This window comes from Pan paniscus, chromosome 5 (genome assembly GCF_029289425.2).
Source record: "Pan paniscus chromosome 5, NHGRI_mPanPan1-v2.0_pri, whole genome shotgun sequence".
Classification (NCBI taxonomy): Eukaryota; Metazoa; Chordata; class Mammalia; order Primates; family Hominidae; genus Pan; species Pan paniscus.
In genome coordinates, this window is record NC_073254.2 from 150,209,035 (window position 1) to 150,232,622 (window position 23,588).

At 40.1% G+C, this 23,588-nt stretch overlaps 1 protein-coding gene across 1 annotated transcript in view; it reads right to left on the reverse strand.

Moving 5' to 3' along the window:
- The window catches only part of SAMD3 (sterile alpha motif domain containing 3), a 192,182-nt gene that overhangs the window by 62,018 nt on the left and 106,576 nt on the right, over nt 1-23,588 (reverse strand). The window contains exons 9-12 of the mRNA XM_003827645.5: nt 16,321-16,440; nt 8,778-8,877; nt 7,919-8,108; nt 3,083-3,196 (exon numbers count right to left, since the gene is read on the reverse strand). Coding sequence (XP_003827693.4) covers nt 3,083-3,196; nt 7,919-8,108; nt 8,778-8,856 — 383 coding nt within the window. The 5' untranslated portion in view covers nt 8,857-8,877; nt 16,321-16,440. The remainder of the gene's footprint in view (nt 1-3,082; nt 3,197-7,918; nt 8,109-8,777; nt 8,878-16,320; nt 16,441-23,588) is intronic.

Consider the following 23,588-nt stretch of genomic DNA (forward strand, 5'->3'; position numbering starts at 1 on the left):
GACACAGAGACAACCCGTGAGAAAAGCAGGGACCACTTCACTGCCTGGCTTTCCAGCACCTGTTTCTTCATGCTCGGGAACTTACTTGTTCTGCCCTTGGATGCTGGGAAATGCTTTTCTCACAATAAACTCCCTTTGTCTTTACTGTGAGTGGATTTTTGTTTCTTACTGCTAAATACATACTAAGGCAGGAAAGATAAGTTTACTTTTTGAAACATTAATTCTATGGTGCGGTATGCAGAGATGGGCAGCTGGTGGTAAACAGATAAGTGAAGGGCTTAGGAGAGACTTTATGATCAGAGATAAAGATAGGGGCGTGCCATTTCTAGTTTCCAAACCCTTCTATTTCTCTCAATTTCTTAGCCAGTCCTATTTTTCTCCTCCCCCTTGCCAGCTGCTATGAAGAATGTGAGATGCCATTAAGTGTGGGGCTGTTCCTTTGATGAGCCATGTGAAAACAATTGGAATAATAACCCTGCCTAGCCAGTATCACAGGAGCATGATGAGGACCAAATGTCAGAGGGCTTAGAAAGGAGAAAAGAGAGCTTGGGCAACACAACTAGATCTCATTTCTACAAATCATTAAAAAATTAGCTGGGCCTGGTAGTGCACACCTGTGGGCTCAGCTACTCAGAAGGCTAAGGCGGGAGGATTTCCGGAGCCTGGAAAGTCAAGGCTGCAGTGAGCCCTGATTGCATCACTGCACTCCAGCCTGGGTGATAGAGAGATGGTGATAGACCCCATCTCATCAAAAAAAAAAAAAAAAAAAGAAAAAGAAAAGAAAAGACCTACAGGTATAGAAGGTTGCATCCTCATCTGCTGTGTCAAGTAGGCAGAGAAAAGACACCCTAAGGAAAGTAGGAATACCTCCAGGAGCAGGGCTGGAGAAATGGCTGTACACCGAGTGCCCTCTGTGTGCTTCCACTCTGCTTGGAACTTGGCAGGCATTATCTATTCTTAATGCTCAAAACAACACCATGAGAAAGTATCATTATTATTTCCATTTTGCAGATGAGGATACAGAGACAGAGTGCTACTAGGGTAGGTAGCACTGGGGCTAATCACTGTTCACCCCAACTCTACCCACACTTCCACAGTTATAGACATGTGGACTGGCTGCATTTAGCAGCTTCGTGTTGGAAGGGGTAGTTGAGAGCTCATGGTTTACTACATGCACCTGGAGCCAATCACGGGAAAGCTCTAGGAATCAACCAGCACCCATGAGCAGGAAGGAGGGGAAAGAAGCCACCTTACAAATGAATTTCCACTTTCTGAATCATAGTTCAATCCAGGAAGACCAAGGCAATGGATTTTGCACCTACGACATAGCCTTCCACCTTCTTGGTTGCCACCCCAAACAAGAGTCCGTGGGCCCTAACACTGGGAGAGCTTGAGGCACTGAGGCTGTGGGGCTAGAGGTGGGGTCCAAGGTTGAAGAGAGGGAAAAAGAGCAGAGAGGAGAGCCCAGAGCCAAAGCCCATTTGCAGGAGCTCCTCATCAAAGGTGCTGCTCTTCTCTGCACTCATAGGGCTGCTGGGGCCTTGCAGGCCTGAATCCAAGGCTGTTGCCCTCAGTCCCCTGAGCTCTCACGCTGAGGGTGGCTAGGTCCTGTGCTGAGGCAACAACAGTCCACTTGGAAAAAATAGCTAGAAATCCTTTGACTGCTCTAAATCTCGGTTGTACTCATTTACAAAAAGGAGAGAATAATGCCCACCTTGCAGTACTGCTCTGTGGGCAAAATGAGCTGATAGTGTAAAGGGGTTGTGAAAACTGAAGGACCACATCCTTGCTTGGCTATTACCCGATTATTCTTTGTGTGCAAGGTGACAGTCTCTCTTTTCAATGAACTACGTTTAAGGCATTGCATTTGCTTGTTAGTGACTGGAGACAATATGTAATATGAGTTATGGATGCACGGATTGCCTGGGTGGGATGGCCGTGAAATGCTGTAGGACAGGGGTTCTTAACCCTCAGGACACAGACTGGTTTATGGCCTGTTAGGAAACAAGCCACACAGCAGGAGGTGAGCAGCGGGTGAGCGAGCAAAGCTTCATCTATATTTATAGCCACACCCCATCACTGGCATTACCACCTGAGCTCCGCCTCCTGAGAGATCAGTGGCAGCATTAGATTCTCATAGGAGCGCAAACCCAACTGTGAACTGTGCATGTGAAGGATCTAGGTTGAGCACTCCTTATGAGAATCTAATGCCTGATGATCTGTCACTGTCTTCCATCACCCCCAGATGGGACTGTCTAGTTGCAGAAAAATAAGCTCAGGGCCCTCACTGATTCTACATTATGGTGAGTTCTATAATTATTTTATTATATATTAGAATATAATGATAGAAATAAAGTGTGCAATAAATGGAATGTGCTTGACTCATCCTAAATCCATCCCTCTGACCCCTGTCCTTGGAAAAATTGTCTTCCATGAAATCAGTCCCTGGTGTCAAAAAGGTTGGGAACCGCTATTCTAGGGGATGCCATGACCTCCGTATCATATCTTACCTATGACCATCTCAGCACCAAATCCTACGTGTGGTTCTCTAAGTCTACAGTCTTTCCTTTGTTTAGTTGTAATCCACATATTGAAATATACACTACGTAAAACCCAGTGTAGGAACATAGAGAAAATGTTTACCAAAATAACTGGAATATAAAGCAAATGCTTACCTGCCTCTATCGGGAGAGTCAACTTAAAGCAACAACTACAAAATTCAAAACAAAAACTCCACCAAGGGATATTCTATAGAACATTATTCATTGAATAAATTCCATCTTTGTGACTGCTGCCAATCACCTTGAAGATTTTATGACAGAGAAATCCTCTTTTTCCTTAAAAATGTATACTTGAAAGATGTATACTATCATTCTAAAACTTCACTTTTCCAATACAAAAACCAGAAAATTTAATCTTCATCTTTTACCAAGTATCTTTATCGCTGGATAAAAATATATTCCCTTCCAGGAAAACAAAAAGTTTCAAATTAGAAATACATCTAAACATATGAAACCTTATCAAAAAGAAATAGAGAAGAATGTTATTTGGCTTTAAACTGTCTTAAAGTTGGTACCCCCACCTCTGTTTCAATACTCTTTGGTCAATTAGTCCATTATCAAGGTTTTCAGCTGGATAGAAAGATGGCATCTGCTCCCCATGCCTGGCTGGACTGGAGGACTCTTCATCCCTGTAACTAAGAAAGAAGAGGTGGGTCAGGCACTATTCAAGAGGTGATATGACCATTGATCTCACCGCAGCTCTGAGGGCAGCACCAGCCAAGAGTAAACATCATGGTCTGTGTCCACTTCCCAGTTCCACATTAGACTCATGACTAAGAGAATGGAAAGAAGGCCCCTCTGGCGTCATCTAATTCAGTGGTTCCTATGTGCCAGGAGGCAGACTGATGCCTGTTCATAATGCTGTTTTCACCAGTCTATCCTATTTTTAAATGGCATTAAGACAATACCTTCCTTTATGAAATGATGGTGATCATAGAATGTATCTTTTTTAGCTAATATTCTTGTTTGGCAAAATTAAATAGTAAACTCTGCCAGATCCCTACTCTGCTCTCTGCCATTTTGGGAGATATTTTATTATCTGTGAAACCTCAGGATCTTAGAAACATACTCTGCTACCTCCCTTATTTTCCAAGTAATGCAACTGAAGCCTAGAAGGCAAAGCAACTCCTGGTGAGCTACTCAGTAGCAGTGCCAGGATTTGAACTCAGTTTTGCACCTTCCTGACCAATGATTTTTCTACCAGTTTCAACAAGAACAACAACAAAAAGCAACTGCAAATATGTCTACCTATTTCATATCCCCATCATTTGCTGAGGTATCAACAGGATGCTAAATATCCTGCCCAGATGTGGCCTACACATCCTTTTCAAAATAACATGCCAAGCCGGGTGTGGTGGCTCAACATCTGTAAACCCAGCATTTTGGGAGGCTGAGGCAGGTGGATCACCTGAGGTCAGGAGTTTGAGGCCAGCCTGGCCAACATGACAAAACCCTGTCTCTACTGAAAACACAAAAATTAGCTGGACATGGTGGCAGGTGCCTGTAATCTCAGCTACTCGGGAGACTGAGGCAGGAGAATCACTTGAGCCTGGGAGGCAGAGGTTGCAGTGAGCTGAGATCATGCCATTGCACTCCAGCCTGGGCGACAAGAGTGAAACTCCATCAAAAAAAAAAAAAAAGTCAGGTATAAACCAAAAATAAAATTCTAAGGCCCCCAACCATTTGAATGGACCCCTCCTCTCAGCTAAAGGCATTCCAAAATTAACCTGAAAAACTAATTCAGGCCATGATGGGAAGGGAAGGTTGAACATGCCTCATTATACCCTCCTCCCTTTTAGAATTGAGGAAAAGGTGACCAGCATTAACATCAACACAGACCTTAAGTCTAATAAGAAACATTTATGGGCAAGGCATGGTAGCTCACACCTGTAATCCCAGCACTTTGGGAGGCCGAGGCAGGTGGATCACGCAGTCAGGAGATTAAGACCATCCTGGCTAATATGGTGAAACCCTGTCTCTACTAAAAATACAAAAAATTAGCTGGGCATGGTGGCATGTGCCTATAGTCCCAGCTACTCAGGAGGCTGAGGCAGGAGAATTGCTTGAACCTGGGAGGCAGAGGTTGCAGTGAGCCGAGACAGCACCACTGTATTCCAGCCTGAGTGACAAAGCAAGACTCCATCTCAAACAAAAAAGAGAAACATTTATGATCTATTCTCTCTGAAGCCTGCTACCTGGAGGCTTCATCTGCATGAGAAAACCTTAGTCGCCACAACCCCTTATCATAACCCAGACATTCCTTTCTATTGATAATAATTCTTTCAATCAATTGCCAATCAGAATTTTTTTTTTTTTTTTTTTTCTGAGACAGTCTCACTCTGTCACCTAGGCTGGAGTGCAGTGGTATGATCTTGGCTCACTGCAACCTCTGCCTCCCAGGTTCAAGCAATTCTCCTGCCTTAGCCTCCCGAGTAGCTGGGATTACAGGCACCCGCCACCAGGCCTGGCTAATTTTTGTATTTTTGGTAGAGATGGGGTTTCACCATGTTGGTCAGGCTGGTCTCAAACTCCTGACCTCGAGTGATCTGCCCGCCTTGGCCTCCCAAAGTGCTGGCATTACAGGCATAACCCACCACGCTGAGCTGCCAATCAGAAAAATTTTAAATCTACCTGTGACCTGGAAGCCCCAGTTTTGAGTTGTCCTGCCCCTTCAGTTCAAACCAATGTAAATCTTACACTGATTGATGTCTTATGTCTCCCTAAAATGTATAAAGCAAGCTGTACCTGACTACATTGGGCACATGTCATCAGGAACTCCTGAAGCTGTGTCATGGACGGATCCTTAACCTTGGCAAAATAAACTTTCTAAATTGATTGAGACCTGTCTCAGAGACTTTTGGGTTCACACAGGCAATCACTAGCCATTAAAGGGAATCTGTACTCAAATGGAAACCTATCTGCTGTCTCAGATCTAGAATGCCATCACTGACTCTTTAGAACGGACCTAAAGTATCACTTATTCTACCTACTTCATTTTACAGTTGAAGAAGCTAAAACTAAAAGGGGTCAGACAAATCTCCAAGGCTAGATGAGGGGCTAATATTATAACAGGGGGTTAAAATCAGGTGTCTTGATAGCTAGCTTCAGGGTTCTTCTGTATACCAAGTTTCCTATCTTTTTTAAACACTCTCTAAGGGGGTTTAATTAAACAGCATATTCTCATGCCTCTTTCTACTATCATTCTCACTTGATGATTGTCAAGTGACAACATATAATAAATATATTTGACAATAAGCAAATACAACCAACACGAATTTTAATCAAATATAAAGCAATAAGTATTCTCTTGTCACATGCAATTGTAATTCTGCACCAGAATAATTTAATCTAAATACAAGATAAACAAATCCCTAAGGTGAGTCAGCTGCTTATGGGTACAGTGCAAAGTCCCCACTCATAAATCCCCAAACAGTGGTCCCAGTCTTGGCCATGTTTGAAACTAGTTAATCCAGTTAACAAAGTTTCATACTTAACACAGGACTATTTTAGTCTAGGAGAAAAAGGACAGATTTGCTCAAAGACTGTGATACTCCTAACATCAGTGTGAATTAAAGAGGAGGTAAGTACCATATTACTTTTCACAATGTACGGATGAAGAAACAAGAATGCCAACATTTAATATAATCAATCCAAGTCAGTAGTAGAACCAGGAAGGAAGCCCAGGTTTCCTGGCAGTCCAGCCAGTTCTCTTTTACTTGAGAACATTATAAACTGATTTGCAGTGGAAACAAGACTGCCTGTTTTCTACTAAGCTGTGCCTAAGGCAATTTCAAGATTCCACTCAATGGAAGGGAACTTCCAGCTCAAAAGTCCTACTCATCCCAAAATGCAAGGAAATTACTTTGATCTCTCTTTCAGGTTCCTACCCTTCCTTTGCTGGGAAGGAGTAAAAGCTTGCAATGGGAACTTCATCAAAAGTTACATGTTCAAGAGCGTCCTTTTTTACATAGATATGCCAAAACAGTGTTTAGAAATCCTTCAAATAAATTGGTTAGGGGCCGAGCGAAGCAGCTCTTGCCTGTAATCCCAGCGCTTTAGGAGGCTGACGTGGGAGGATGGCTTGAGGCCAGGAGTTGGAGACCAGCCTGGGCAACACAGTGAAACCACCATTTGTTTAAAAAATAAAAATAAACATAAAAATAAATTAGCCAGTCATGGTGTTGAGTGCCTGTAATCCCAACTACTTGGGAGGCGGAAGCAGGAGGATTGCTTGAGCCCAGGAATTCAAAGCTGCAGTGAGCTATGATCCTGCCACAGCACTCCAGCCTGGGGGTCAGACTGAGACCCATCTCTAAAAAAAACAAAAAGCTTTAAAAAAAAAAAAAAATCAATTAGTAGAATTTCCATTCCAGCTCTATACCATCCCTTCAAGGCTACCTATTCCCCTCCATGTCCCAAATATTCAAATATTCTAGGAATAAACTTGCTTATGTCAGGTCTCTACCATTATATTATTTATCAAGGAGAAAGAGAAATCTCTATTATTACCACTCTAATCTCAAAAAATTAAAGTAAAAACATAGAATAGATTGTATCAATCATCAAAATCATTAAAATTTATTTAATATTAGAAACCCTTCAAAAAAATCTTGAAAATGGAAAAATCAAATCAGAATGGCTGAAATGATCCCAGGGCATAGATGGATGTGTAAAATGAAATTTTTAATCTTATAAATCCTGTTATCATTTCTTTTCATTGCAGAAGTCAGTGATTAAAAAACAAACAAATAAAACCGTCCCCAAACTTCAGAGCTTTTATCTGCCACCACTAATGTTTCTACATAATTTTTTGGGGTGTTTCATAGTGTTCATTACTATAAGGACACTCTTAAAAAATTAGAATACTCATGTGACAATAACGTGTTTAGCAAATTACATCGTAAAGGCATCTAGAGAAGAGTATAAATTCATTACTCTAAGAAATCCTAGGAAAATAAATAAATAGATTAATACATAAATAGTTTTGGGAAAAGCAAAGAAGCAATCAAGATGCCTTTCCCAAACCCTGATTTTAAAACCAGAGCTTCAGGATCCCCTTTCCCCTTGTGATACATACCTATTTCACCTGCTTGTTCCACAGCATTTTATATAGAAACTCCTTGCTAATAGGACATCCCTAATGATTGGAATCCATGTTTTAAAAATGGTGAATAAAAACGTTTCTTGATTCTTAAAATTTTACAGTGTCCTTTGCTCAAATATTAGAAATACCGTACATACAATCTAGCTGAAAATGGTCACAGTTTTCCAAGGGCTTTAAACCCAAACGTCACGCTCTAGCCATCATTGGGAAAGCTTGGGAAAAAAAAAATAAGGCCATTTATGAACATACTCACTCTCGAGCTGCTTCTGTTTGCATGACCAGGGCTGCCTCTTTGGGGTTTTCTGGGGACTTCAGTCCTTGAGTGTTCTGCTTGTATTTTTTAATTAAATCCATCAGAACAGCCTGGTGCCCAATTTTCTTTACCAGTTGCTGAACCATCCGATCATTAAGTGCAAGAAGAGCGGCCCCACTTACTTCTTCCTCTGGAAAAAAGAAAAAAAAATTAGTTTCTACATGACTTTCCGGCAAAACACAGGCATTCTGAAGAGGCAAAATTACCTCTAGTGATAAAAGGATCATCTAAACTTGTCCCCTGACATTATAAATTTATCCATATTTTTGACAAAGATAAAACTCCAATGTTGCATAATTCCAAATCAATGCCTGCTCCTAAGAAAGTACCAGAACATGGAATCACAATAAAAACTTATTATTTCCACATTAACACCCTTCTCATTCTAATTCTCTCTAACTGGTATTGTTTTTATAAGGAAAAAAAACTTAGGAAATTATTCTTCGTAATAGCTCCTAGCCGGTATTCAACTTTATAAACCCAACACTACACAAAATACATACTGTATTACTTAAGAACAAAAGCAATATTAAATGCATATATCAAATATGTATTTTAAGTGACCCGTAAGACTTTTTTATTTGAGTTCTTAAAATATTATATTCTCTTGTGGATGTTACTTTCAAGTGGAAACTCTGCTACAGTCCATAAAGAAATGAAAAGTTCTCTACTGCAGCAACCCCACATCCACATTTACATGCACACAGACATTTGGCAACAAAAGTAATTTTCAGTAACAGAGGACACCAGAATATCTAGGCTGCTCAATTAAAATTTTTGGAAAGCATAAACAACTCACCTTGAAATCTATGAACTAGCTCTCCTAAATTTTTCTCCACCAACCAACTGCAGACCTGCTCAACTGACCAGGTTTCCATTGCTGTCTCCTGTAAATACACCTGTAGAGCAAAAGGTCAGAGAATTCTCCAGATTTTCTTTCTGATTGTGCCTTAATTTTTTTTTTAACAGTCAGCCCCTTCCTTTGCTAGACTCCTTTATCTTCTCAATGTTAAGCTTTTTTAAAATTACTATTTTTACAATGTGCATTTAAAAATTGCTAACAAAACACACACTCACTTTAAAAATAAGACCTGATTTAAACCTATTTCCTAGCATCCCATTTCTCAAATTTCTTCACCTTCTCCTACTTTTTTTCCACAGGCATCTCTAAGCTTTACTAACAGACAGCCAGGGACATACAATGGTACCCAATCCTGTACCATTAACACCCAGGTTTCTTCACAAAGAAAAGAAAGGTGTGAAATTCACCACTACCAGGCTCCTCAGGAAGTGGTTGACATTTACAGAAGGGGTGGGCAGGAGAGGAAGGGAGGAAGGATCAGATAAAAGCCTGACAGAGATAGTTAGTAAACTGGTTAACCCCTTAGTAGACTGGTTAATCCCTTGCTTCTCCTAGCTAGGAGAAGGAGATTGTAACTTGCTGCTTCTCATTGTTTTCCGTTAGCAAGAAGAGGAAGTAGGACCCAAATTTCTCTGGAGAATCTGAATGTTTCTGTCCTTCCTTCCAATACTATTCTTACATACCCCTCTGAGTTCTAGGACTTTTTTGGACACTGTTATGATTGGTAAGATAACTAGGATAAACTACCACACTGACTGAAAACTTTTTACTTAATTGGGCAGATTCAAAATTGGAAAGTAATTATTTATGTTAATAATTATCGTGAAAGAAGCGTAGGCAAAGTTTGCAAGGTATATTCTTTAACTATTTCATTTATTTTTGTATGCCACTTGTCTGCAACCACTTAGAAAACTTAAAACTATTTCCCTAAGGAAGCTTATTCCTTGTTTTTGTAATTCAATCCAAAGGACCTCTGATGGAGACGGGGTGGGGTGGAGGGGGGGATTGAAATAAATTTAAAACGTTTTAAACTTTTATCTTTACTTGGCAATTTCAAATCTTAATCTAAATGATATAGATTTACTTGCAAATTAAGATACTGACTATTCTGTAAAGACCAAGGAAAAAGCTACTCTTGGAGAAATGGAATCATAAGGAAAGATTAAAATGGTTATTAGTCGTGAATTTAAATTTTATTGATGGAAGTTTTAAATGGAACTATTGTTGTATTTTTCATTTTTGTATATTTAAAGAAGTTACAATTACCAACATCATAGTTAGAATAGTGGAAAAGGGGAAACATGTTTATCTTGCATATGTGACAAGCTGGAAAGATAGTCTTCAAGAATCATTTCCTAGAAAACAAGTAGACTTCAAAGTATTAAGCCCCATAATCATAAGTATTCACAAACACCAACTTGAAAAATTGAAAACAAGGGTTAAATATAGAAGAACATCTTTCTGAATTTCAGCAGTGGATTTAATTTGCTATGACAAACAGTAGCCACAAAACCCCTCCCCTAGGCTAAGCAGCAATAGCAGGGTGTGAAAAGTCATTATTTGTGAGACTCTGGTGTAAATTAAAAATCACACCTTTCTATCACACTTCTGGCTTCCTGGCGAAGATTAGGACTTAGGGAAAAAATAGAAAATAGAGAAAAAATAAAAGAATTCTCTAAACTCGAAGATAAAAAGGTAAGCAGAGCAGAAGATACTGCCTTGTAGTCATCGATGGATAAAAGGAAATTTGAAAATAAAATGAGTACTTGGAAATGATCACGTATTTTTAAATTTGCAGATTTTTTACCACAATTCTACTTCTGGGAAAAACAAAACAGGTTAAATTATAACATCATACAAACATAATAAAATAAAAAAACATATAGTTTTTGCCTAGTAGCTTTTCTGGAGAGTTAATAAAACAATATCACTGGCTAGACAATGTAACATCTTTGAGTAGTAACTTTACAACTTCTTCTCACATAAATAATGGATATATTATTTATGATCTTCTACACCATGAAGGCATAAACTATATATCAAATGAGAAAAGATATATCTGGTAGCTTTATTCTGAGCTTCAGAAACATACGAAAATATTTCAAAATGTGAAGGCAAGCATTATCTCTAAATAGTTGAATAGTGGAATCATTTTTAAGAAGAATTAATAATACATTATGTATGAATGCTCCTGACAAACCATTCTCATTATTTGATTGAATTATAAATCAAGAAAATAAATTTGTATTAAATATTAAAGGGCTTCATTTAACTAAAGCCAAGAAGAGGTAAGACTTCAGCTAAAGCAGCCTAAATATGGGCAAGCTGTATTTAATAAATTTGTTAAAACTACAAAGGAAGATAATAGGGTCACCTGCTGTGAACGTGATTTATAATCTTCAAGGGACAATCTAACATATAAAACATCATATAAAACATACAAAACATTCAACCACAAAAGAGCACTTTTTAAGAAAATATGAAAACATTTTGTCATCTTTCTTTCTATTTGCATTTTTCGCTTTATTCCTCTGAAGTCCAAAAACTGAGACAACAAAAGATTCCTAAAAGTTTTGCTGGCGGCATATGCCCTCTCCTGGATCAATACCTCATTCTGCCCTGAGAAAAAGTATCTCCTACCGTGGCTGAACTTGAAGGGACAAACAATTTATCACAAATCAGTTCCAGGCCTGGCGTGTAAAAAAGAAGGAAAATTGAGGTACAAAAAATAAGGATGTGGCTGTCACATGAAACAATGTCTGGGCAATTCTCTTGGGTAGCAGCCTCGCTACCATGGGCGGTGATAGTGTTGTAGGACTCTCTCTTTAGTTCAGCTAAGAGCTGGGTTCTTGTCACACTGCCATGAAATATTAGGCTCACAGACACTTTGAAGGGTCAGAAGAATGGAATTTATTGGGCAAAAAGGAAAGAAAGGGGAAACAGTGGCTCTCAGCAGAGCGAGAGTCCTGCTAGTATATGCTTCTCGCCTCACAGATTGAATTCCAAGTTCCCACACCAGAATAAGAAGGGCCAGTTCCTCCTCGCTGCAAACCGTGTGAACTTCCGTGGCTCCACCCCATTCTCTCAGTGCGCAGGCTGTCGGAGGCTCTCCGGGGACCTGTTTATACTCAGGTGTCTCAATAGCAGCATGGTGTTCCAATGGAACATAACATCTCATCCACTATGACCTGATGATATTCTTCCAACCATCACCAGACCACATGAAATAAAAACTGAAATATTCAACTCAAATAATTTGCAGATGTTAGTCACCAAGATGTTTACTGCCTAGATAGATAGCCCAAAGTGGGGTGGATGATGATACACTAAAGAAGTTAGAAGCCTTACTAAGAAGATAAGATACATAGATAAGCAGAATATGATATACAGCCAATCATGGTGGATGCTTTAGAAAGCACTCTGGGGCTGGATTTTCCCACAGTGTCCTGGAAGCGAATGGATCTTGATTTGGAATCTAAATAACGGATATAGTTTAGATAGCAAAGAAGCTGGAGAAAGCAGGATCAATATAATGAACTCAAAGTAAAAAAACCAGAAATAAACGAGTCATGTTTTGGAACCTCCGTGCTGCTTGGAATAGGAACCACATGGTAGGCAACCACAGGAGACAGGGTCTGAAGATCGCAGAAAGGCTTAGAATGTTAAGAGTTTATGAGACAGGGTCTGAAGATCGCAGAAAGGCTTAGAATGTTAAGAGTTTATAGATATGCTTAAGCTTGGGAGAGTCATTGAACTGAGAGTATGTTCCATGCTTTGGAAAGATTATTTAGGCAGCTGAGTCAAATAAATGACAGAAAAGCATTCTTTCTTGAAGCAAATTGTGTATGAGATGGAAGGGCTTAGCCTTTACTAAACATCCATATGTGCACCAGTTTTCCTTCGTTTTAGGAAACATAGATATTTATATTAATCTTTTAAGCATTTAAGGAACAAAACTATTAATTTTTTTTCATACATCATGGTCTGAAAGGGAGTGACATCTACAAAGCTAGCAGACAGCAAGCAGGTGAAACACACCAAAAGGGGCTGTCTCTATACGTTATGCTAAACGATATGAAACAGCCATTTTTTTTTAATTGTAGGGATTTTTTTTTAAATTTTTATTTTCATAGGTTATTGGGGAACAAGTGGTGTTTGGTTACCTACATAAGTTCCTTAGTGGTGATTTGTGAGATTTTGGTGCACACATCACTGGAGCACACATTACTGCACCCAATTTGTAGTCTTTTATCCCTTACCCTTTTCCCCACTTTTTCCCGAGTCCTCAAAGTCCATTGTGTCATTCCTATGACTTTTCATCCTCATAGCTTAGCTCCCACTTATGAATGAGAACATATGATATTTGGTTTTCCATTCCTGAGTTACTTCATTTAGAATAATAGTCTCCAATCTCATCCAGGTCACTGCGAATGCCATTAATTCATTCCTTTTTATGGTTGAGTAGTATTCTATCGTATATATACCGCAGTTTCTTTATCCACTTGTTGATTGATGGGGTTTGGGGTTGGTTCCACATTTTTGCAATTGAGAATTGTGCTGAAACAGCCGTTTTTGTACATACAAGAATTCAAGATCAGTAATTTCCTATGGCTTAAGTTATTAAAATCTTACTTTTATAAAAATTAGTGTCTCCATTGGTTCTTTTTATCTAGCAAGACTTATCAGAGTCGTCTGTAATTCACAACACCTCCAATAAATTTGAAGGAAAAAGTGGTGAGCACAGTCATAGTAACTTAAATTTCATACGTTTACATTTTTTTCTTTTTCTATTTTTTTGAGATGGAGTCTCGCTCTGTCATCCAGGCTGGAGTGCAGTGGCACGATCTCGGCTCATTGCAACCTCCACCTCCCGGATTCAAGCCATTCTTTTGCCTCAGCCTCCTGAGTAGCTGGGATTACAGGCACGTGCCACCATGCCAGGCTAATTTTTGTATATTTAGTGGAAATGGGGTTTCACCATGTTGGCCAGGTTGGTCTCGAACTGCTGAGCTTGTGATCCACCTGCCTTGGCCCCCCAAAGTGCTGGGATTACAGGTGTGAGCCACTAGCCTGGCCAATTCTTACATTTTCAAAGAAACTAAAGAGCCACTTATCTGAGAGGTTTAGTTAAATTAATGAACAAAAATAGCAATGAGCCAGAGTCCCAGAACTTTGGAACTTTTGAGTCACAAACACCCTGGTGTTTTGGCCTTTGAGTCAAACTTATGGTTTATCCCTTCTTCTGCCTCGTTGACAGCCAAAGCTTATGGTTCAGCAACACAGATTACAGTCCTGCCAGAGATGGTAACTGTGAACTGTGCTATTGAATTTTATCAAAAGCTGGATGTGTGACTGAGAAGTCTTGATAGTTTGAAGATGTCATTTCCCTCAGAATTAATTTATAAATTCCAATTAATATACATACGTGGTTATATGTTTTACTTACTATGAGGCTAGTTTTCATGTGGAAGAATAAATAGGTAAAAAGAATGAAAAATGCTTGACAAAAGGACTTGCACTTCCAGATGTTAAAAAATGTTATGCTATTAACAGCATGGTACTGGAGGAAAAGAGAACAGATATTGAAACAGAATAGAAACTTAGAAACAGAAATATTCATATGGAAGTACTGAAAATATCCTTTTTTTTTTTTTTTTTTTTTTTTGACAGTCTCACTCTGTTGCCCAGGCTGGAGTGCAGTGGCACAATCTCAGCTCACTGCAAGCTCCGCCTCCCGGGGTCATGCCATTCTCCTGCCTCAGCCTCCCGAGTAGCTGGGACTATGGGTGCCCACCACCACACCCGGCTAATTTTTTTGTGTTTTTAGTAGAGACGGAGTTTCACTGTGTTAGCCAGGATGGTCTCGATCTCCTGACCTTGTGATCTGCCCACCTTGGCCTCCCAAAGTGCTGGGATTACAGGCATGAGCCACCACGCCCAGCCAGTGAAAAGATCTTTAAAATTGGTGACAAAGAAGGGATTAGTCAATATATTTTGTTAGGATAATGCCTCATAATACCTACACAATAAATTCCTCAGATAAGTTAAATATGTAAATATGAAAAATTAAAAAGAGTTTAAAATAATGTAAGATTACATAACAAAAATAAAATATTGATAGATTTGGCTAAAAAGGAAAAATGCATGTGTACACATATATATCACAGTGGACCCTTGAACGACACAGGGGTTGGGAGGCTGACTCTGCTATGCAGTTGAAAATTTGCATATAACTTTTGACTACCCCCCAACTTAACTACTAATAGCCTACTATTGATCAGAATCTTAACTGATAACATAGACAATTAACACATATTTTGTATGTTATATGTATTATATACAGTACTGTTACAATAAAATGAGTTAGAGAAAAGAAAATGTTATTAAGCAAATAACAAGAAAGAGAAAACATTTACTATTTATTACATGGAAGTGGATCATCATAAAGATCTTCATACTCGTCATCTTGCAGTGAGTAGGCTGAGGAGGAGGAGGAGGAAGAGGAGAGTTGGTCTTACTGTCTCAGGGGTGGCAGAGGCAGAAGAAAATCTGCATGTAAGTGGACCTGAGAGGTTCCAACACATGTTGTTCAAGGGTCAACTCTATAATCCATAAAACCAACTAAAAAATTAATATACCAATAGAAAAAAATAGGAATAGGTAACTCTTGAACAAAATTTTAAACCAGTATCTGAAAATCTACATTATTTGTAATAAAAATAATTAAATACCATCTTCATTTATTCCATTGGAAAAGGTGAAAATTAGCAAGAATGCCAGGTCAATTGTTCTCTTACACACTGCTAAGGGGAGTATAAAGTGGCACAACTTGCCCTGTCATATTATTCCCATTTTATAATTGAAAGTCCTGGAGTTTACAGGGTAACTCGCCTAAGGTTCCTTTGCTTGTAAAGGTAAAAGTGATTTGAATCCAATCTATCCAACTTTAAAGGGTACTAATGCAAGCCAAAAACATTAAAAATATTTCTACATTCTGACCCCAAAATAGCATTTCTAAGAATGTGCCTAAAGACATTAACAGAAATGAACACAAAGATATATGCCATAGCAATGGTCAGAATAGCAAAGAAATTGGACAGATAAAATTTCCAGTAATAGGAATTGGCCAGTGAATTACAGTAATTTATATTTAAAATAAAATACTATGTAGTAATTAAAAATTGTATCTAGACAAATAACTATGTAGAGAGAAACAGTCATGGATATGGTTAACTGAAAATAAATTTAAAATAGTATGATTCAGATTTGTGGAAAGAATAAAATAAAAGTAGAATGAAATGCTTGGTTACACAAAGGCTGGGAAAGCATATACTAGAAGGCAGAAGTGGCAATCTGTTTGGAGGATTTAATTTTTTTTGTTTGTAATCTGCTACTCTTAAATTTTTCTCAATGAAAGAATTTTATCTTAATATCAGAAAAGTTAGAGTTTTATAGAGAAAAGGTAAAAAGTGATATTTACAGATTATTGCTGGAGAGGCTTTTGGTCCATCTCTTCCAGATGAGAAGATCAAAGGAGAGAGCACCCCTCCTCCCCAGGTAAATCCGATCAGTGGATGTGGTTCTGGTTCCTTTGTTTTATCTGAAAAATGGAAGATATCACCTACAAATCTGGAATCTTGGTTTCTCTTGAAAAATCAAAAGTTCTGGTGATACTGGGTTCATATTTCTGAATGGCAGCAACTGAGCAGTGGCTGCCCCATTGAAAGACGGCAAGACTGGGAGCCTCACAGTACAGAGGAAGCACAGGGTAAGTTTGAAACAGGATGGATCTCAGACAGCTAATGTTTGCACCTCTCAAAGGAAGAAGATTCTGACAAGTGTGACAAATACCCATGTATGTACATACATGTTTACCATAATATATCTTTGACTACATTTAATTCTTCCTTAGTTACCTTTTTTAAGCTCCTAGAAGAAACAACACTAACTAGAAAAAAAATTTCCTATATCAATCTTAAGGCAGATATAATAATAATGTATTAGAATTTAGACATTGAATTCAAAGTCAAGGACTCAAAACTTTGCATCTCAGAAGGTTCTAGTGTCTTGAGGCTTCATTTTCTTTGTAGCTACATCATTGAACTAAAATGCACAAACCTTTATTTAGCAGACATTGGCTGAATGTAATTCCCGTTACATAGCTCAGTGTGTACGTGATAGTGCAGGTGATAGCTGAACATTTTATAGCTCTGAGTAGTGGCAAGAACTTACATTATTAAAATATTACAACTATTTTTTTGGAGTTACTCATTTGTTAGAACACATGAAAGGTGACTTCTGTATCCACCTATATTGCTCAGCTGGTAGAGTCAAGCTGGGCTCTCTAGATCTGTTACACTAAGTGCTGGTCTGACTTTGTAGGCCTCTTCAGGAAGAAGAGGATGCAAAGTAGTGGATCTTCTTAATGCAGTGTGACTCAAAGTGAAACTTGGAAACACCCTTGCAGGGCGTGCGATGGGCGTGACTCGCTTCTTCAGTACCCTGCATCTCAAACCCCTAGAGGGAGCATGCAGACGGGCAGGTCATGGGGAGCGTGGGCTCCGACCCCGTGGCAGCACCTAGGGTTGAGTGTTTACAGCTCCCGAAGCCCCAGTGGGAGTGTGTTACAGTGCAGTCTTTCAGCTTAGCCATCTGCAGGTGGCTTATGTTAATCAGCTCAATTAGATCCTCTGCCTTATCGCAAGGACAGAGGGCTTTCTGTATCCCAAGGTTCTTGCCTTAATGTACCAGAAAAATTGAATCACATGTGGGCTTGGAGAATGAGTGCACAGTTTTATTGAATGGTGGAAGTAGCTCTCAGCAGATGGATGGGATCCACAAGGGGAATGGAATGGGAAGGTGGTCTTCCCCTGGAGTCAGGCCGCTCAGTGGCCTGACTCTCCTCCAACCACCCCCAGCCAAATTCTACGTGGTCCACATTGTACTGCTGTCGATGTCCTGCCAGTCTGTCAGTGTATTCTGCCAGTGTGTTCCTCTTGATGTCCAGCCGCTTGTGTCTGTGCCCGCTAGGGTCTCAGGGTTTTTATAGGCAGAGGATGGGGGTGTGGCGGGCCAGGGTGCTTTTGGAAAATGCAACATTTGGGCGTGAAAACAGGAGTGCCTGTTCTCACTTATGTCCATGGGTACAGGCCCGAGGGTGGAGCCCTAGCCAGGGACCCCATTCTTCTCTACCCAGCACTTCCCTGCCTGCCTCCCGTATCAAAAGCACAGATGGGAGGTGTGGAGACACAAAAAGGCATAGGACCCTGTGTTTCTTATGCGTGACAAATGCTCATGCTTCTGCCAGCCCTAGGTTCATGTGAGGACGGGCCAGAATGTTCAAACTTTTGTTTATGCAAAAGCACTCTATTTATTTATTATTATTATTTTTTTTTTTTTTGAGATGGAGTCTCCCTTTGTCACCCAGGCTGGAGTGTAGTGGCACAATCTCAGCTCACTGCAACTTCCACCTCCTGGGTTTAAGCGATTCTCCTGCCTCAGCCTCCTGAGTACCTGGGACTACAGGCGCGTGCCACCATGCCCAGCTAAGTTTTTGTATTTTTAGTAGAGACGGGGTTTCACTGTGTTAGCCGGGATGGTCTCGATCTCCTGAACTCATGATCCGCCCGCCTCGGCCTCCTAAAGTGCTGAGATTACAGGCATGAGTCACCACGCCCAGCCCGAAGCACTCTTTTTAGAGTTGGCCCAAAAGGTAAAATTCATACCAATTGGTAGGCTATATTCCATCATTAAATATGAGTCTGTGTGTCTGAATTTGTGTGTATGTGTGTGTGTTAGACAGAGATAAAGAGAGACAGAGACAGAGAGCAGTACTGAGCAAGAGAGTGAGTGAGCATGGGGAAGAAAGTAAGGAGGAGAGGAAAAGGTTATGTGAATGATAACAAGTAAAAAATAATGTTACCGAAACACCAGGGGTTCAGTTTAGGTCCTGCTATTTGCTGCACAGAAAGCCAACGACTGAGACCACAGGTATTACCAAGGAAGAAGGCTTTAATCAGGTGCTGCAGTCCAGGAAATGGGAGCTCAGTCTCAAATCCATCTTCCTGATCAACTAAAATTAGAGGTTTATATAGTGGGGAAGAAATGTTAAATGTGTATGGGAAAACAGGAATGTGGAAGGAGTAAGGGAGCAATTACAATGAATGAGAGGCTGGTATCTCATTGTCTGGATCTGGTGAGTTTCAAGCTTTAAAACCAGAAGGATTAATTTCTATATTTAAGAAAAACTGTCTATGGGACTACTGGATCAGTTTCAGTAAGATAGGCATATTAGAAATAAAGACTGTAAAGATTATAATAACACATAGCTTTCCTCTTTAGATTGTTCCAAGGTAAACTTATTTTTAAAAATCCTTACATTCCAATCTTAACTGCTGCCTATTCACTTCTACCATTCTTTGATTACATATGGGAACAAATGTGGCACACCAATATAAAGGTGAGAGTAGTTGGAAGAAGAGGAAAAATATTTATTCATATATTAGGTCATCCAAAAAGCTTAAGATATGAGAAAAGTCAGTATTTCTATAACCAGGCCAAAAACTAACTTGTCATTTCAAACTCCTTGGCATTTGGAAGCTTGAAAAATGCTTGCCTGGGCACCTATTCCTGGTAAAGTGCTAAGGAGAGACGCCTAAGGAAATTGAGGGGTCAGCCTGATGTTGGCTTAATCCTGGCTCCATTGTCTTCTGATCACATCACCCTTCTTATCTAATTGATTTGATCACTTGTTGAGTTATCTCATCCAGTTGTTCTCTTCCTGGTACAGTCTTCTATCCACTGTTGCAGAAGTATCTGCAGTAATTCAGGACAGCGCCGGTTTTCCCAGGAAGGGGTATTAGTGAAGCTGTCATTCTACCTTTCTGGAGAGCCTGATGGGCAGACTGGAGCTTGAGGTGTTATTGAAGGGTGCAGAGGTTGCTGCTGATCCCCTGTGTTTCTCTCTGTTGAACTCAGAATTCAGAATTTTATTTTTAAAAATGATTTTCCAACTTACCTAATATAAGAACAAGGGGTGTACTTCATGAAAATATTGATTCCTAAGCCCTTTCTTAGAAGATTCTGATTCAGGTGGGTAGAGTGAGTTCTTATAGTATTTCTAATCATTACCATTGATTCTTATGATCAGCCAAGTTTGAGGAGCAATTGAAAGATTTATTATGATTTATTTCCAATGTACAGAGCCCTATAGGTCAAAGTTTGCACACCATCCCCAAATGTCATTATGCACAAATTATACCTTTGAGAAATGTGTATAACACTTTATAAAAATAATTATGAGGGGCCGGGCACCATGGCTCACGCCTGTAATCCCAGCACTTTGGGAGGCCAAGGCGGGTGCATCACCTGAGGTCAGGAGTTCAAGACCAGCCTGGTCAACATGGTGAAACCCCGTCTCTACTAAAAATAAGCTGGGCATGGTGGCAGGCGCCTGTAATCCCAGCTACTGTCAGTGTAGCTTTTCTGTAGGCAGGAGAATCGCTTGAACCTGGGAAGTGGAGGTTGCAGTGAGCCGAGATCATGCCATTGCACTCCAGCCTGGGCGATAAGAGCGAAACTCCGTCTCAAAAAAAAAAATTATTTACGTCACTGAAATTAAAGTAGTAACATTGTGTTTACAAGGATTTTTCATAAAGCTAAGGATGTACAATAAATACAGTAATCTGATATTTTTTACATTTAAATAAATTGTGCAAAAATATACATAATGTAAAGTTTACCGTCTTAACCCTTTTTGAGGGTACAATTCAGTGACAATAAGTATATTCACATTATTGTGCAACCATCACGATTATCCATTTCCAGAACATTTTCATCATCCCCAAAATGAAACTCTGTACCCATGGAACAATAACTCCCATATTCACCCTGCAGCCCTAGTCCCTGGTGACCATTATTTTGCTTTCTATCTCCATGAATTTGACTATTTTAGGTATGCAATATAAGTGGAATCATACAATATTTGTTTTTTTGTATCTGGATTATTTCTCTCAGTATAATGTTTTCAAGGTTCATTCATGTAGCTTGTGTGAGAATCGCCTTCATTTTTAAGGCTGAGTAATATTCCATTTGATGTATATACCATATTTTGTTTATCCATTCACTTGACAGTGGACATTTGGGCTTTTTCAATCTTTTGACTATTTTGAATAATGCTGATACGAACACAGGGGTGTGCAAATAGCTGCTCAAGTCTCTGCTTTAGTGGTCTGTTTTTGATAGTTCAAAAAATCAGAGGAATCTTGCCAGGCACGGTGGCTCATGCCTGTAATCCCAGAACTTTGAGAGGCCAAGGTGGGTGGATTGCTTGAGGCCAGGGGTTCAAGGCCAGCCTGGCCAACATGGTGAAACCTCATCTCTACCAGAAATACAAACATTAGCCGGGCATGGTGGCATGTGCCTATAGTCCCAGCTACTTGAGAGGCTGAGGCAGGAGAATCGCTTGAACCTGGTAGGCAGAGGTTGCAGTGAGCCAAGATTGTGCCACCACACTCCAGCCTGTGTGACAAAAGCAAAACTCCATCTCAAAAAAAAAAAAAAAGAAAAGAAAAATCAAAGGAATCATTCGACGTCCTCTGATTTCCTGCTGCAGCATTAGCAGACACGGAGACCTATGTGGATCTTCCACACCTGGTAAAATCCTCTCGTTTCCTAAATGGAAACAAGAGAATTTCAGAAAAGCCAAGTGATTTGCCCAAGGATGCACAGCTAATTGAATAAGGATACCCTTTTTAAGAAAAATCAGGTCCAGCAAAGCAAATAAAACTAGTTACACTTAAGGATACCAGCCTATAAGGTATTTTCATCCTGATATAAACCAGAAGCCTATGCATAATGACAATTGTGTGTTTCCATCCTTGTATTCCCTGTGCTGAGCATTATAATATGATATACATGTTGTATATACAAAGCCAGATGGATATCTTAACAAAGAGTTCACAACTCCAGCATCTCAGCACAGTGGTGACCTCCAGTCTGTTGACAGGTTGTGAGAACTCGATTGTTCTCTTTGCTGCAGCTAGAGCTCCTTCCAGGTGTCCAGAGGCTTCAAGCAGCCTCACTTGTTTAACCCGTTGTGCATTAAAAATTGTTTTTTTTCTGCATGCCATGATGAACCTGAAAGTTCAAAAAGTGCAGGGCTGGGCTAACAAAATGGAATTTGGGAGAACCAGAAATGGACGGGCACAGGAATGGTTCGATTCTTACCTCTGGCTGCAAGTTAATCTCCAGGGGAGCTTAAAAAAAGCTGATATCCAGCTTCCATATCTGTCCAATTACATGAGCATTTCAAGAGGGTGGGTCATAGGTATTTTTTAAAGCTCTCCTCTGTGGTTCCAATGTGCAGTCAGGGCTGGGAGCCGCAGGTGTTAAGCAAGGTAGAAAGGAAAGCAGACGTCCAGAAACAAGGAAAGATGTTTTCACGCATGTTCCTCCTTCTTGAGTCTTCTCTTCAACTGCATGCAATGGACTCAACATGGACCCTGATGGAAGCCCGCATGTGGGAGCTGTAAGCAGACAGTACTGGGCAGAGGGATTTCTACGTGTGTCTGGGATCATTCCCAAGCCCACATTCCTTCTTCCTCACTGCCACCTCTCTCCCAAGTGGGCTCTGGGCTCCTTGCCATTGGGAAGGAATAGGGCAGTGTGGAAACAATAAATTATTACAGGTGTTTCTGGTTTTTATAAACAAAAGCTTGAGCCTTAAGGGAAATTTAGTTGCTTCCCAGGCTTAGAGAGTGTGTTCTGGTGAAACATAAAGACAGGAGGACTTCCCTAGACTGGAGAGAGAGTCCTCTGAGAGAGAAGGACCTTGGCCTTCCTTCTTGGTAGCACTGCTGAGAAGACAGCAATGCCCAAGAAAGCAATGCTGTGCTGTGAGTTTGCATAAACGGGAGCCCCAGAGGCCTTGACCAATTTCTTGTGCCCAAGCATGGCCCAGATGTAGTAGTGAGCCTCTGGTCCTGAGGACTGTGTTGACAGGGACAGTGGATATTTTGATAGAAAACTACATGTCCGATGACCAAAGGTAAGATTCCCCACTAGAGCACCCATTCATTCCCAATGCCTTAGCAGCGCCCATGTCGTAGACTTCATGACACAGCCCTAGGAAGTAAGAGTGGCGGATCCCCAGGAAGAACTGAGGTCACTTATCTTTCTCTTTACCCTGGTGGAAGTGGGGCTCAGAGCCATGAACTTAGTATTCATGGGAATATAAATTCCCATGAAACAGTGGAAGCTTCATGTCTTGTGCTCCTGAGCTATTGGACTGAGATTTATACCTGTGTGCTGACACTTTCTTAAACAGTGAGGTAAGTCATAGGTATTAAGGGAAACTGGAGGCGACTAAACATGAATTAGGTGCACCATAACATCATGTTATGCTTCCATTATGACATTTGTCACCTAGGAATAAAATTGATTACAGACCTGTGTTTTCCCCCATTAGACTTTATGTTATTTGAGAGCAAGGGCTGTTTCCTATCCAACTTTGTATTTTTAGCACTTAGTGCTACGTTTGGCACAAAGGAAGCCATCAATTCATGATGAGTAAATGAACTGCATAGGGAGGAGCTAGGAGGGGAAGGAAGCTCAAAGCAAAAGAGAGTCAGCAAAGCTCACCACAGCGACCAGTTTTAATGGCTGTCAAACAGATAACTACAGACTCTGAAATATAGGTAAGTTTCACAGCTGGAGAAATTATTTTTCTCTAGTCATAATTCATAAAAC